At 33.0% G+C, this 13,977-nt stretch overlaps 1 protein-coding gene across 2 annotated transcripts in view; it reads right to left on the bottom strand.

The window, feature by feature from the left end:
* CHL1 (cell adhesion molecule L1 like) overlaps positions 1-13,977 on the bottom strand; it is a 92,156-nt gene that overhangs the window by 69,522 nt on the left and 8,657 nt on the right. For both annotated transcript variants that reach the window (XM_087431357.1, XM_087431358.1), the window contains exons 2-3: positions 9,411-9,516; positions 6,037-6,224 (exon numbers count right to left, since the gene is read on the bottom strand). In XM_087431357.1, coding sequence (XP_087287483.1) covers positions 6,037-6,067 — 31 coding nt within the window. In that variant the 5' untranslated portion in view covers positions 6,068-6,224; positions 9,411-9,516. The remainder of the gene's footprint in view (positions 1-6,036; positions 6,225-9,410; positions 9,517-13,977) is intronic.

Raw genomic sequence — 13,977 nt, 5'->3', positions numbered from 1 at the left:
TTTTTTTTAAAGATTTTATTTATTTTATTTTTTCCCCCCAAAGCCCCAGCAGATAGTTGCATGTCATAGCTGCACATCCTTCTAGTTGCTGTATGTGGGACTCGGCCTCAGGATGGACGGAGAAGTGGTGCCTCAATGCACACCCGGGATCCGAACCCGGGCCGCCAGCATTGCAGCGCGCGCACTTAACCACCAAGCCACAGGGCCGGCCCTGATGTAAGTTTCTTGAGGACAGTCTTTATTTTGTCCACTGCTATATCTCAAATTACTGATAGTGCTATATCAGAAAGTAGCTGGCACGTGAGGGGAGCTTAATAAAGATTTGTTGAATAATTCATTAACTCTCCATGCCATATCTTGGAAAATCCATTTCATTAAATGATTTTTCCTGTGTGTGAAAACAGTACATTGTGTTTGATTGTTTGTTTGGTTTTTTCTTTGACTCTTTCTTTCCCTAGAAAACTCAACTGCAATGTTGGTGAAAGCAGAGAACTGAACATTGTGTATAAAGGTTTCTGTTTTTGGGAGTAATCACAATGGATTTTCAACTACTGTACTCGTGTAGAAACTTAAGTAGCTAAAGCCTTTAAGGTTAGTCTAATGAAAACTTTAAGAAATGAGAGATATAGGGGGTTGGCCCCGAGGCTTAGCGGTTAAGCGCACGCGCTCTGCTACTGGCGACGCAGGTTCGGATCCCGGGCGCGCACCGACGCACCACTTGTCCGGCCATGCTGAGGCGGGCATCCCACATACAGCAACTAGCAGGATGTGCAGCTACAACTTACAACTATCTACTAGGGCTTTGGGGAGAAAAAGAGAAAAAACGGAGGAGGACTGGCAATAGATGTCAGCTCAGGGCCTGTCCTCCTCAGTAAAAAGAGGAGGATTGGCATGGATGTTAGCTCAGGGCTGATCTTCCTCACAAAAGGAAAAAAAAAAAAGAAATGAGAGATATAAACTCCAAAGCTTGAATCACAAAGTTTCTATCAATATAAAAGAAAAATCAATTCTCTACAGCTTAAGAGAAGAATCAATTGGTAAAGGTTGTAGAAAGCTTTAAATGGTCTCTGATTTATAAACTCCTAAGAACTGGGGTGGTGGTCCTATTCAACACACAAATGATTACAGAAAGCTGTTAGATGACGAAGTAATTTCAGGAGAGACTGGAAATGATGCATAAGAAACATAATTTGTTTTGCTCTTTTCTGCAGCAGCAGAAAAATGGAACAATTACCCACCACATAGCTCAGATCCAACGCTCGTTTCTTAGCTACAATACTAGCAGATTCCGGCCAGAATTATCCTTATGTTGCTCATGTCTTCATGTGGTCTGCTTAGATATCGAGAGAAAATTTTTTTTTTAATCCTTTAATTGCAGAATCTCGTACTTCATTGTGCCATTTCCTTCTGTGCAATAGGTCTAGCTACTGCTTTTGCCTTTGTGTCTCCATAGCAACCACTAGAATGCAGGCTGGGGATCACTCTAACGTCTTGTCTTCCACAACAGTTTTTAATATCTCTCTCTCTCTCATATCTTATTCCAGTTAACTTATTTCAGATAGATAGACAGATAGATAGATAGATAGATAGATAGATAGATAGATAGATAGACAGATAGATAGACAGATAGACAGACAGATAGATAGATAGATAGATAGACAGACAGATAGATAGACAGATAGACAGATAGATAGATAGATAGATAGATAGATAGATAGATAGATAGATAGATAGAAAGAAAGAAAGAAAGAAGATAATATAGTTTTATGATTCCCAACCACTATTTTCACAGTAATACTTTTTGACCCAGAATTCATGAACATTTCCTATTAAATGTCATTTCAAATCCAAACTCCTGAGACCAATTTCCAAGTTTACATGTCACTGCTCTGGCCACTACTATACTATCATATCTCATCTAATAACCTGGTACATCTAATTCAAACAAATCAGTATAATAAAATATATACTTACTAATTTTGTGTATATAAAAATATTATTTATAAAATAAATGTAAAGAATAAAAAAAAGAAATACAACTAAGACCTTTACCCACCAACCATTATACAAAAAACCTAACATCACTGTTACCTTTCTGTCTGGTGTAGATTCTATCCTCTCCTGATTCCATTAGAGGTAACTAGTATCTTGAATTCTGTTTTTATCATTCTCTTGTTTTTCATTATAATTTTACCACATAAAATTATACCCCTAAACAATATTTTATTTTTTTACATATTTTGAACTTATACAAATAAAATCACAGTGTATTTTCTTTTATTGTTCAATGTATTCCTAAGGTTCCTCAATTTTCACTGCTGAGTAGTAATTTTGTATGAATATACCACAATTTATTTATTCTTTCTACTATGGGTGGACTCATGTTTCTTCCAGTATATTTTTTAATATAAACAATGCTACCACAAATATTTCTGGTGCACATGGACAAGGGGCACACGCACACAGGCAAGAAAATGGACTTGCTGAGTCCCAGGTGTGAGCATCTTCAACTAAGGAGGCAACAACAAAATGTGTCCCACGGACCAAGCAGTAAACTACACTCTCATCAGTGGTGGATACGCGTTATGATGGCTGCAAATTCCCACCTAAATGGTGACCCTCAGACTTTGCAATATTTCCCAATTTTGTGGGATGCAATGCTTTTATTATTTGGGTTACAACTGATCTATTTCTGATTACGAATGATGTTGAGGATATTTTTATATTTTTATTGGCCATTCTAATCTGAGGGGCAAGTTTATGTCTTTTGCCACGTCATTTTCCGTTTTCTTCTTAGAGGGTTGTAAAATTACTCATAAATACACATTAAAATTTTTAGTTATATTCATTGGTAATGATTTTTTCTGGGCTGTGGCTTATCTTTTCACTTTCTTCCTGGGGTCTTTCAATGAAAAGAGGATCTAAAAATCAAATGTAGTCAAATGTATCCTTAATAATTTCCTTAATGGAACTTTAATATGTCTTGTTTAAAAAATCTTCCCTACCCTGAGGTCATAAATACATTGTCCAAATCATTTCCTAATTTTTAAAAATAGTTTTCCCTCTCACAGTTAAGTCTTTAATCCCCCTGGAATGAATCTTTTATGAGGTGAGGTGGGACTCCAAACAAATGTTTCTCTACATCGATAATCAGTTGTTCCACACCATTTAGTTTTAAAAAAAAAAGAAAAAAATCCACACTCGCTCTTTCATACATTTTCAGATATATGAGGGTTTGTTTCTGGCTTCTCTGTGCTTTTCCCCTGGCCCCTGTGTCTAACCCTGCACACAGCCAGACTGGCTTAACTACTGGAGATTTACATTGAGTTTTGTTATCTGATAGGCCAAATCCCCCTGAATTGTTTTTATTCTTCAAGAATTTCTACCAGATTTTGCCATTTGTTCCTCAGATATACTTGTGAATCAGCTAGTCACACACCACAAACAGATACACAAACAAAAAATTAACTATAGAGATTTTGATTTCAATTATTCTATATATCAACTCATGAATTGATATTTTAGCTTTCCTGAGTCTTCCAATCCATGTAAATGATATTTTTCCCATGTATATATATATTTATATACAGATATATGTTTTTTTTGCTCAAGACGATTTGCCCTGAGCTAACATCTGTGCCAATCTTCCTCTATTTTATATGTGGGTCGCCGCCACAGCACAGCTGCCAATGAGTGGTGTAGGTCTGTGCCTGGGAACCGAACCCGGGCTGCTGAAGCCAAGCATGCCAAACTTAATCACTAGGCCATGGGACCAGCCCCACTTTAGATAAATTTTTAATGTTTTTCCATAAATATGTATATTTTTCAACTATAAAGTATTCACACCTCTTTGTTGGATATATTTTCTGCTCCCATATTATTTTTTTCTCCCTTCACTGTACTTCCTTTGAGTTATATTCTATTATCTTAAGTTAGCCCATTCATTTTCATCTAAAATCATATTACCTAATAAGCTTAGATCATTAATTTTCATCCATTCTTCTTTTCTAATATAAGTTTTTAAGATGAAAAGTATCACTATAATGCTTTAGGTACCTCAAGCACATCTTGCTATGTAAAATTTCTACTATTATCACTTCAAAATATATTCTATTTTCCTTTACCATTTCTTGTTTGACCTATGAGTTATTTAGAAAAATGTTTATTAATTTTCAAAGATATAAGACTTTTCTAGTTTTCTTTTTAGTATTAATTTTAACTTCATTGTATTTTGGTCATATTTTCTTCCTAGCTAATATGTCATCAAATATTGAAAAAAATGTATTCTGCAGTTTTAGGTACAGTATTCTATACATGTTCATTAGCTGGAGCTTGTAATTGAGTTCTTCAAATCTTCTATGTGCTTGCTGATGTTTTTCTCTGCTTGAGCTGCCAAATAATGAAAGAGATATGTTACTATCTCTCATTATTCTGATAGATTTGTCTGTTTCTCCTTACAGTTCTATTTTTGCTTCATATATTTTAATATTATATATGCCTTGTGAATTAATCTCCAGGAAGCCTTTTTAAAATAAAGTCTATTGTGACTGATATTAATATAGCCATACCTACTTTCTTTTAAATAGCATTTATCTGGATTATCTTTTCCATCTTTTCAGTTTTAACAACTCTACATCCTTATGATTTATGTTGCAAATAGTTTATAGCTTTTTTTTTAATTTGGAGCATTTAGTCTATTCACATTCATCTTGAATTAGTGATATATATTTGGATTTATTTCTACATTTTTTTTCTTTCTACTTATCTCACCTTTCTTTCTTTTTCTCTCCTTTCTTATTTTTTCTTCCTTTTCCTCATACCACATAGTTTGATAATCATTCACAGTTTTTTCTATATCTTTAGTATAATAACTCTATATATTTTCAGACATATACTTTACTTGGAAGAGTCTAGACTTGATCTGTGTTCTCTCCTATAGAATAAGGACTTTCAGAACAATTTAAATCCAGTCCCCTGTCCCAACTTTTAGGATAAGACACATGTCCTTTTCATTATTTGTTTTCCTGGAGTTTGTGTACATTCTGCCCCCCAGCATAAAGTATCCACATCCTGCAAAGTCTGCGACTTTGAGTTCCTTCAGTGTCTAGAATTCTGCAAGAAGAAATTTCCACATAGAAGCTAATGACAGTTTTATACATAAGAATTTATTTTGTAAAGACTTTGGTTGGAATCATATAATACTGGATACCTTAAGACCAGAGAAAATAAATGACCAAATATGGAAGTTGGTCATCAGGATCTCATACACATAGGTCAAATACGGTAATGATGAAGTCACTTACTCTTGGTGATAATTATTGATAAATAAAAACCTCAATAGCAAAGTAGTTTACAGTTTTCTAAGATTATTCTCTATGGAAGACATTATGAATATATATATCAATTACCGGTTTTCCTCTCCTAATCGGCTCATATTATTGAAGTTAGGTGGGGCTATGTGACTTGCCTTGCCCTACCTAACAAAACCATGAGTACAAGTTGCATTGGAAAGCAATTTTTCATGCTCTCTGCCTAAGACTCTTTGGCCAAGGTGGCACAAGTTTCACATGGGACAGCCAGCCACAGGATAATGGTATCTCCATCAGCTTGGATCACCAAGGAGACTGCCTGGAGAATAGTGGCCCTGAAGAGGTGCCAGACCCACAGCAAATCGCATAAGCAGGGAATAATCTTGTGTTAACACACAGGCTTGGGGATTACTTGTTACTACAGGATAACTTAGCTGAAGCTAACTGATGATGTATTTAACTTAATTCTTATCCCATGAGGCAAAGTGGGTATTATTTTCTCCCAAGTTACATATAAGGTTACTGAAACACAGCAAAATTACTGTGCTCTCAAGTTCATCTACCTCTAAGTATCAAGACCTGGAAAAGAATTTCCAATATAAATAAAATTTAAGGCAAATATAAGCTGATTAAATTAATAATGTGTTATTTCATTAGGGTCCAGTATAACTCCTACTAACACTTCACAAAAACATTTGTAAAATGAAATCTCCATGGTAATACTTACTTGGAACTATAAATTCTATTTCTTCTGACATAGCAACTCCTAGTTTATTAGAGGCAAAGCAGTGGTATTTCCCTTGAAAGTGAGATATGTGCCCCTCATTTGGGATCTTGAATGTTCCTGAGTTGTTAGATACAATTATTCGAGGATCAGAGAGGTCAAAAGGCTTGTCGTCCTTAGTCTACGTAAACCTATAAGATAAAACAAACAATCATCCTGAAAAATCATATTTCTTAATTTTAAAGTATTGATAAACAAATGTACAGAAATGATACAACCAAGACATTTTATGGTAAAAAACCATATATTTAATGGAACATAATAAAATACAAATAAGGGCCTCAGAAGAATCTAAGAAATCTTACAAGCTGGTATAGACTGAATGTTTATGTCCCCCCCAAATTCGTTATGTTGAAGCCTAATCCCCAGTGTAATAGTGTTTGGAGGTGGGGCCTTTGGAATGTGGTTAGGTCATGAAGTGGAGTCCTCATGAAGGAGATTAGCGTCCTCATAAAAGAGAGCATTCTTGCTGTCTTCCTCCACGTGAGCTTACAGCGAGAAGACAGCAATCTATGAATGAGGAAGTGGCCTTCACCAGATGCCAACTCCGCTGGCGCCTTGATCTTGGACTTCTCACCCTCCAGAACAGTGAGAAATGAACACTTGTTGTTAAAGCCACCTAGTCTGTGGTATTTTTCTTATAGCAGCCTGAGCTGACTAAAACACAAGCCATAAGAAAGCTGTTACAAACTGAGAGAATAAAAGTTGAAGGCAGGCTTTGTTCTGTTCCTTTTAAATTAAAGTTATTTTTTAGTTTTTCTAATTAGAAAGGTAATGCAGGATTTTTACTAATATTTTGAAGACTACAATAAATATAAATATATAATATGTCTTTGTGTGTGTATGTGTGTGTAAAGATCACACTCAAAATTCAAAAACACACAAACAAGCACTATTAAGTTTGGTCATACTGCCTACCAATATTTTTAGACATATTTGCCACATATTTGAGACCTCATGAGTATATATTTTTGCCAGTTGAGTTTTTTCCAGTTATTACAAAGCTATTAAAGACAGTTTTTACTACTATATTATCTTCTGTCATATGGTTACTATTTAAGTTACTTAACTATTTCCATTTTTTCCCTGTTATGAGCAACACTAAGATAAACAATCCTACATATTTATTTTTTGGTACTTGTCCAAATAGGTTTTTGAGTCCAAATAGTTCTTTAACCTAACTCCTTAGAAGTGAGATCAACAGACCAATAACATAAGAAAATTTTTATAGCTTTTGATAAATATTGCAGAATTGTATTTCAGAAAAAATATACACAGTTTAATTCCCACCCAGTATGTGACAGCGTCAGTTCTATGGACAAGGCTATAAAAAGCCTTTTTTTTAATCTTTATCAATCTAACAGGAAAATAATGCTTCCCAATTTGATTTTATTCAGCATTTTATATACAAATTACCCATGTAAATTTGGGTGTGTTTCAGGAAACCATATTCTTACACTAATCTGATTATTCCTTCAACAGGTATAACAACCTTCATGGGACGTATATTTTTGTTAGGGGCATGCCTGCCTTCTGCCCCCACAACTTCTTTTACTTCCTCTCTCTCTGTGTGTTTTATATTTTACTGGTTTTGCTTCCAAAAGGACACAGAATCTATTCTTCCAAATTCCAATGTGTTGACTGGGATCACTTCACGTATAGTGAATTAAACATCTCCATTTGGCAATATGTTATATTTTTTCATTCATTCAACTCTTCTATTATGATCCTAGGTAGAATTTTATAGACCTTTCCCTACAATTTAGATCCCACATAGCTCTTGTTACATAGTTTTTGATGTTGTTTTTGTTGATATTGCTGCCATAACTGCTGAGACTGCTGAATTTGTTCCTTTTGCTGTTGTCATGGGATATTTTTTCCTTCCTGTTTTCTAATTATTTTTTAACTGCTTTGTATAGGCATCTAATTAAGCTTTTTTAAAAAAAGACTTATTTATAATTGACCCCTTAATGCAACCCTTCGTATTTATAAAAGCTTATTTTTGTCCAGTGAATTTTCTTGTTTTCATATAGAATATCAAATTATCTAATATCATAATAATATAGTATTATTAATCATATTTTCTCAATATTTATAGTCTTTATTTTATTTTCTTACATAATTGTACTGGGCAAGACTCTAGAAAAACAAGTAATAGTGTTAATCACAGATATTCTATTCTTATTTCTGAATTTAATGGACACGCTAGTAGTATTTCATAATTAAACTCAATACTGGATATTGACAGGATAAACACATTTGATCATTAATCATCTCTGATGATTGTATAGTATTATCTTTTGATATAATAATTCAGTTAATTAATATTAATATATATAATATTGATTGATCCATATTCACATTGACTAAAGTCTTCTTCATTCCATATAATTCTATTAGTCTTTATGTACACCAACTGAATATATTCTATTTCATAAAATATAGAGATAATGATAATTTAACATGTTAATGATATGATAAGAATGATTTTTTAAATATCAAAGATTTAGGCAATAATAATGTTAGTCACAATACAATTTCAAATAATGAATTTTCATTAAATATGTATCTTCTTAATGATATAAAATAATCAAGAAAATCAATAAAATTATGTAGTTTGCCACCCATTTTAGAATCACCTAGAACTTTAAAATCTGGAACTTTCCCCACAGCTTCTCACTCCTCACTCCCAATACACACACATTTCTTTCTCCCTTCCAAAACATAGGAGGTACTTTGAAAAAACTTCATCACTGATTATGATCACCTACAGTAACAATCACTGAATTAATAAAAAATACTAGGTAGTAATATACCATGCAGACAGTATTCTGCCACCCGGGATGACCAAATATTCCTATGACAACTTAAACAATAGCAAGTAACAACCTATTCACTGAATAAGATATGTGTCACATTTAAAGACATGCAATATGTACAGAACATCATTTATAAATGTAGTAACTTTTGGCTTAATAAATGCTACTTTTCACTAAGTAGAATAAAGGATCTTCTGGTTTTTAGCCACCTTGTTCACTTGCAAGGTAAGGAATTGTTGAATATATCCACAGTGCCAAAACCTATGTTAAGCATTTAACATAAGACAATTTATTTTATGGTAAGAATAATTTTGACTGGAAGAAGAACATATGAAAAACAACCAAACTTTATTTTTATAAACATAGTTATCATGCATTTGGTAATCTCTACCTTTAAGCATATGTAGATTTATAGTCCCACCAGCTTATAACAGAGTAAAAAGAAGTAAAAAAGACTGTATACATTTAAACAATTATTTAGTTTGACAGAATACTCACGTAGGTTCTGGATTTCCTTTAGCTTCACATTCAATTTGAAAATATTCATCAAAGGGGAAGGCAACTTGCACTTTTGACTGTTTTATGATGGTTGGAACCTGTTGAACTACATATTAAAATATGTATTTAAAGAATATGCTAATTTAGCTATAACAGAAACATTTTAAACATACTTTCTATATTGATAAGTAAAAGAACTATAAAAGTGAAATTTATAGAACAAATTTGACTTTCTCTTTGCAAAATGTATTTAATTCTAAGGAATACATTTCACTGCCTTCATTTCATGTTGCCATATACGTTCATTTTATTTGAACCTAGAAAAATGTAACAATTTTTAAAGCAGAATAAAAATTACTGTATCATTACAACTTTAAAATACCTGTTTTTAAATTATTGGCATTTAGTCTACGTTAATGTGTATATGCATTTTTACTTAGTTCAGTTATTTTGACAGTTCTTTTTTTCGCTATAGTTTTCTAAGACATTATAATTAATTTACTACTTTGAGATGATTTCCTCCCATTGATATGTGATAACTTATTTATTAATTTTCTTATTATTGGATTTTGTCTTACATTTTTCTCTTTCCAGGTAACACGTACTTCGCTAAATATCCTCAAGCATATATGTTTTTATTTTATTGAGTTAGTGACTTACGATAAATACGCAGCCATGGACACAAATGGTAATGAGTCTAGATAAATGCTAATATCATTTCACAAGGGATATTCACCACAAACAACATAAGTACAGTACAGTGGTCTCCCACATTCTTGTCACCAATGAACACCAGCATTTAAAAACGATAAAATGTTACCAATTATTACAAAGGAAAATATAACCTCTTCATTCTCTTTATTTTTATTTCCATTTATTGCTTTTGTTAACAAATATTTTTCCCTGAGCTTGTTTATTATTTGTCATTTCTCATTTATAAATTTCCCTTTCATATCTTTTTCCCACTTAACTATTAGGGGCTTGAGGTTAAGTTTCTTCCCTCCTTATAGAATTTAACACTAATAATCATTAATATAAAAATAATAGCTAATAAATAATATTTTTAAATGGATTCTACATATTCAAATATATCCCTATATTGTGATAAAATTTGCTAGTGTTTGACAAGTTAAGTAACCTTCAAGACAAATTTACAAAGGGGGGTGGTGACTTTGTCTCTCACCAAATCAAGCAGCTCAATGGCATTTCTGAGAATTGTGACTATTAAATAAGTCTACTAATGCTGAAGATACAAACTTGGATGAAGTTTCAAAGAGGGCACAGATGATGATATATGTAAAGATCTCATGTCAATGAGCACTCAATAGTTTTCAAATTGATACATTACCATTTTTGTACAGTTCTTACACCTGAGAAGGGGACAGAATTGAATTCACAGGGAAGTACAAATGGTTCAGCAGCAGAAACCTGACCTTGGCAAATATGCTTTGAGAAAAGCAATTTGCAGAAAGGCACTGAGCCTACTTTACATGAGTAATATTCCACAGTGGAGTTACGAACAGGACCCTAAACCCTGTGACATTGAGCCAGGCCCTGAACCACTCTGTTTTCTCATTTGTAAAATTAGGGATTCAGGCTATATACACTGTTCTTAGACTTTCTGGCCTCAAGATCCCTTTACGTGGTTAAAAATTATAGGAGATTGCAAAGTGCTTTTGTTTATGTGGGTTATATCCAACAATATTTACCTCATTAGAAATTAAAACTGAGAAATCTTTAAAATATTAATCCATTTAAAGTAATCCTATCATATGTTAAAATAAATATTTATCAAAAACACTAAATATAATGAGAACAGTGGCATTGTTTCACATTATTGTAAATCTCTTTAATATCTTAATAGAAGGCAGCCGGATTCTCATATCTACTTCTGCACTCAATCTGTTGCAAAAGTTGCTTTGTTTAAATATATGGAGAAAATCCAGCCTTACACAGATAAGTACTTGAAAAGGGCTGAGATATTTTATAGTCCTTTCTGATGACTGTGGATATTGTTCTTGGATAGTACAACAAAACTCAACAAGTGGTAGTTTCTTAAACATTTATTTCAATGTGGAATCTGAAACCATATCAATAAACCTTTCATATTCTGTTACAGTAAAATGTTTTATCCATGCGTTCTTTTTAACCCATGCACGATTTTGTAATATCATACAATAATCATTAAATATTAGTTCACTGAATTATGCAGATCTTCCAAATATTGACACATTTCATTATACAATATCAAAAATTCACATTTGTTAATATCATTATTCATCTAACCAGAAAATTCTTAATTGTTGGGAAGCTTTAAGCTCAGAGTGAAGAATACAAGTTTTACACAATTCTAATTTTTGCTTAAACACTCAAATTTTATCATTGACAACATAGATTGTCAGTTGTTTTCCTTGAAGTGACAGGCTCACTTGGTTCATTTTGGAGAAAATATCTGCCATAAATGCGTTGGAGCAATAACAATTTGTCAGTTGTACTTTTAATTAAAAATGGCGTTCAGCTTGGTGCTCAAAGAATGACACAATCAAGGAACAGAGACTATCACAGCACTTGGTTACACAGCAGAATTACTTTATGTATACTTGCCAGTTCACCCCACAGAATACGTATTAAGAAAAATATACTCAAGGATAGATATTTAATAAAATCAATAATGTTTAACTGCTTCAACAAGGACAATCTTAGGCAAAACTGTTTTGTTTTTGCTTTTGTTTTACTGTGAGTATATGGTTGTGAAAAATACTTTGACTACTGGTACAGTTTGGTACCAGTGTCTTGATCTGTGCTAGGGCAACAACAGATTTATGACCACTGCTTTTGTAACATCCGTGCAAATGTCAACACAGTGTAAAAGCAAAAATGACATCTTAGTATTACGAAATGTTTGATCTCATGGACTGCCTGAATGTGTATCTGGGACCCTGAGAGAGCCACACATCATATTTTGAGCATGGATGGCCAGCCTAGAATAATAACTCAATGCCATTGCCAATTTTAAAATTCAATTTTCTTTACCTTTGCCTAATGAAGCTGATAATTGAATTTTACTAGCTTAGGGATATTAGCCTAAGTTCAGTCTTTATCCACTGGATATTCATAAACATTTTAATAACATGCAAAAACATTCATATCTTAATTGACATTTACCTTGTTTCTCATTACTACTATTTCTAAGTAGAGCAGGTCTTGAGCTTGTTGCAAATTCATATTATTTAAATTTTATTACAGTTGTAAATGGTGAGGGATGATACAAAATAGCAACAGTCCCTAAGATATCAGCTAATAACTTGTGAACAATTGTTTATTAGAACATTATTCTTTCTTAAATTTGCTAAGGTTGTAAAGCCTCAGCGATAACTAATTATTCATGGAATGGAGCTAATAACCTTTGGGTGTTCATAAGAATATATATTCTACATTATAAATCCCTTCTTCCATAATTAGGCCAATTATAGAGACACCAGACTCATTCTGTTTGAACACCTGCCTTAGTTGTGTTTGCTAGTGAGTGCTCTAAAGTACTGAAATAAATGGATAATATTCAGTTACTCTGAAAACACGTCATTAATATTTTATAACAATTGTTGTCTAAGGACACTACAGCATGAAAATGCATAAGTAACTGAGACAACCAGAATAAAAATGTGTGCTGCGGATTAATACAAAATTTCACATACTTTACCACTGATGAACTAAATAAGAAAAGATGGAGAGAAAATGTATATTCTAAGAGAATGTGGTCAGGAATCCCAGTGTATCTTTGTTGCTACTGGGGAAAAAAATGTAAAATTATTAACCCCTTTTCCACAAGGATCACCAAGAAACTTGCTCTTAATTTGGCACTGCATACTCAAACCAAAAGAATCTACTACAGATGAATTATTTCAGGCTCTTGACCAGAATTTCTACAACTGGGCTCGTTTACATTGTGTGTAGGCTAATACATTTCAGCTTGATTAACAGAGAACTTTAAATCTGTACATCTGTAGAATAGGTATGGAATTCCTTAAGAAGTGGGAATATTGAAACAGAGACTTGACCTTCTGTCAAGGGAAGGGATTCTCACCTTGGGGTGGAACTACCAGTGCAGGGCTGCCCCGTGTGTGTGATGTGAAACTGCTACATCAAGTAACTGAAGGTTTTAAAACACATCATATTATACAGTAAGAGTTACTTCCTTTTCTATTCACATTCAGACTGTCTGAGTACTTCAGAAGAAAAGTTTCAGTTCAGTATGAGTACCTCTTGAACATTTATTCGACTTTCTGAAGTCAAGACTAATTTTTCAGAACTTAGATGATCTGCAAAGATTATTCCCAATGCTAAGATTCTAATAAACAACCAGTGCCTCTTGTATTATAACTTTCCAAATTATACATGGAAAAGACAGTAGGGATAATACTTGAACTATATGGATAAAAAAATCTAAATAACCTCTCAAGGGTCTTTTATATGTCATGTGCTTATAACACAAGAGAAATTCCTCAAATCTCTACATTACATAGTTGATACACTATTACATAAATTATGTTTGCAGATGTATTATTTT

Source organism: Ceratotherium simum, chromosome 5, assembly GCF_057802395.1.
Source record: "Ceratotherium simum simum isolate JZ-2026a chromosome 5, ASM5780239v1, whole genome shotgun sequence".
Taxonomy (NCBI): Eukaryota; Metazoa; Chordata; class Mammalia; order Perissodactyla; family Rhinocerotidae; genus Ceratotherium; species Ceratotherium simum.
Note: the sequence above shows the minus strand (reverse complement) of the source record. Positions and strands in the feature narration are given on the sequence as shown.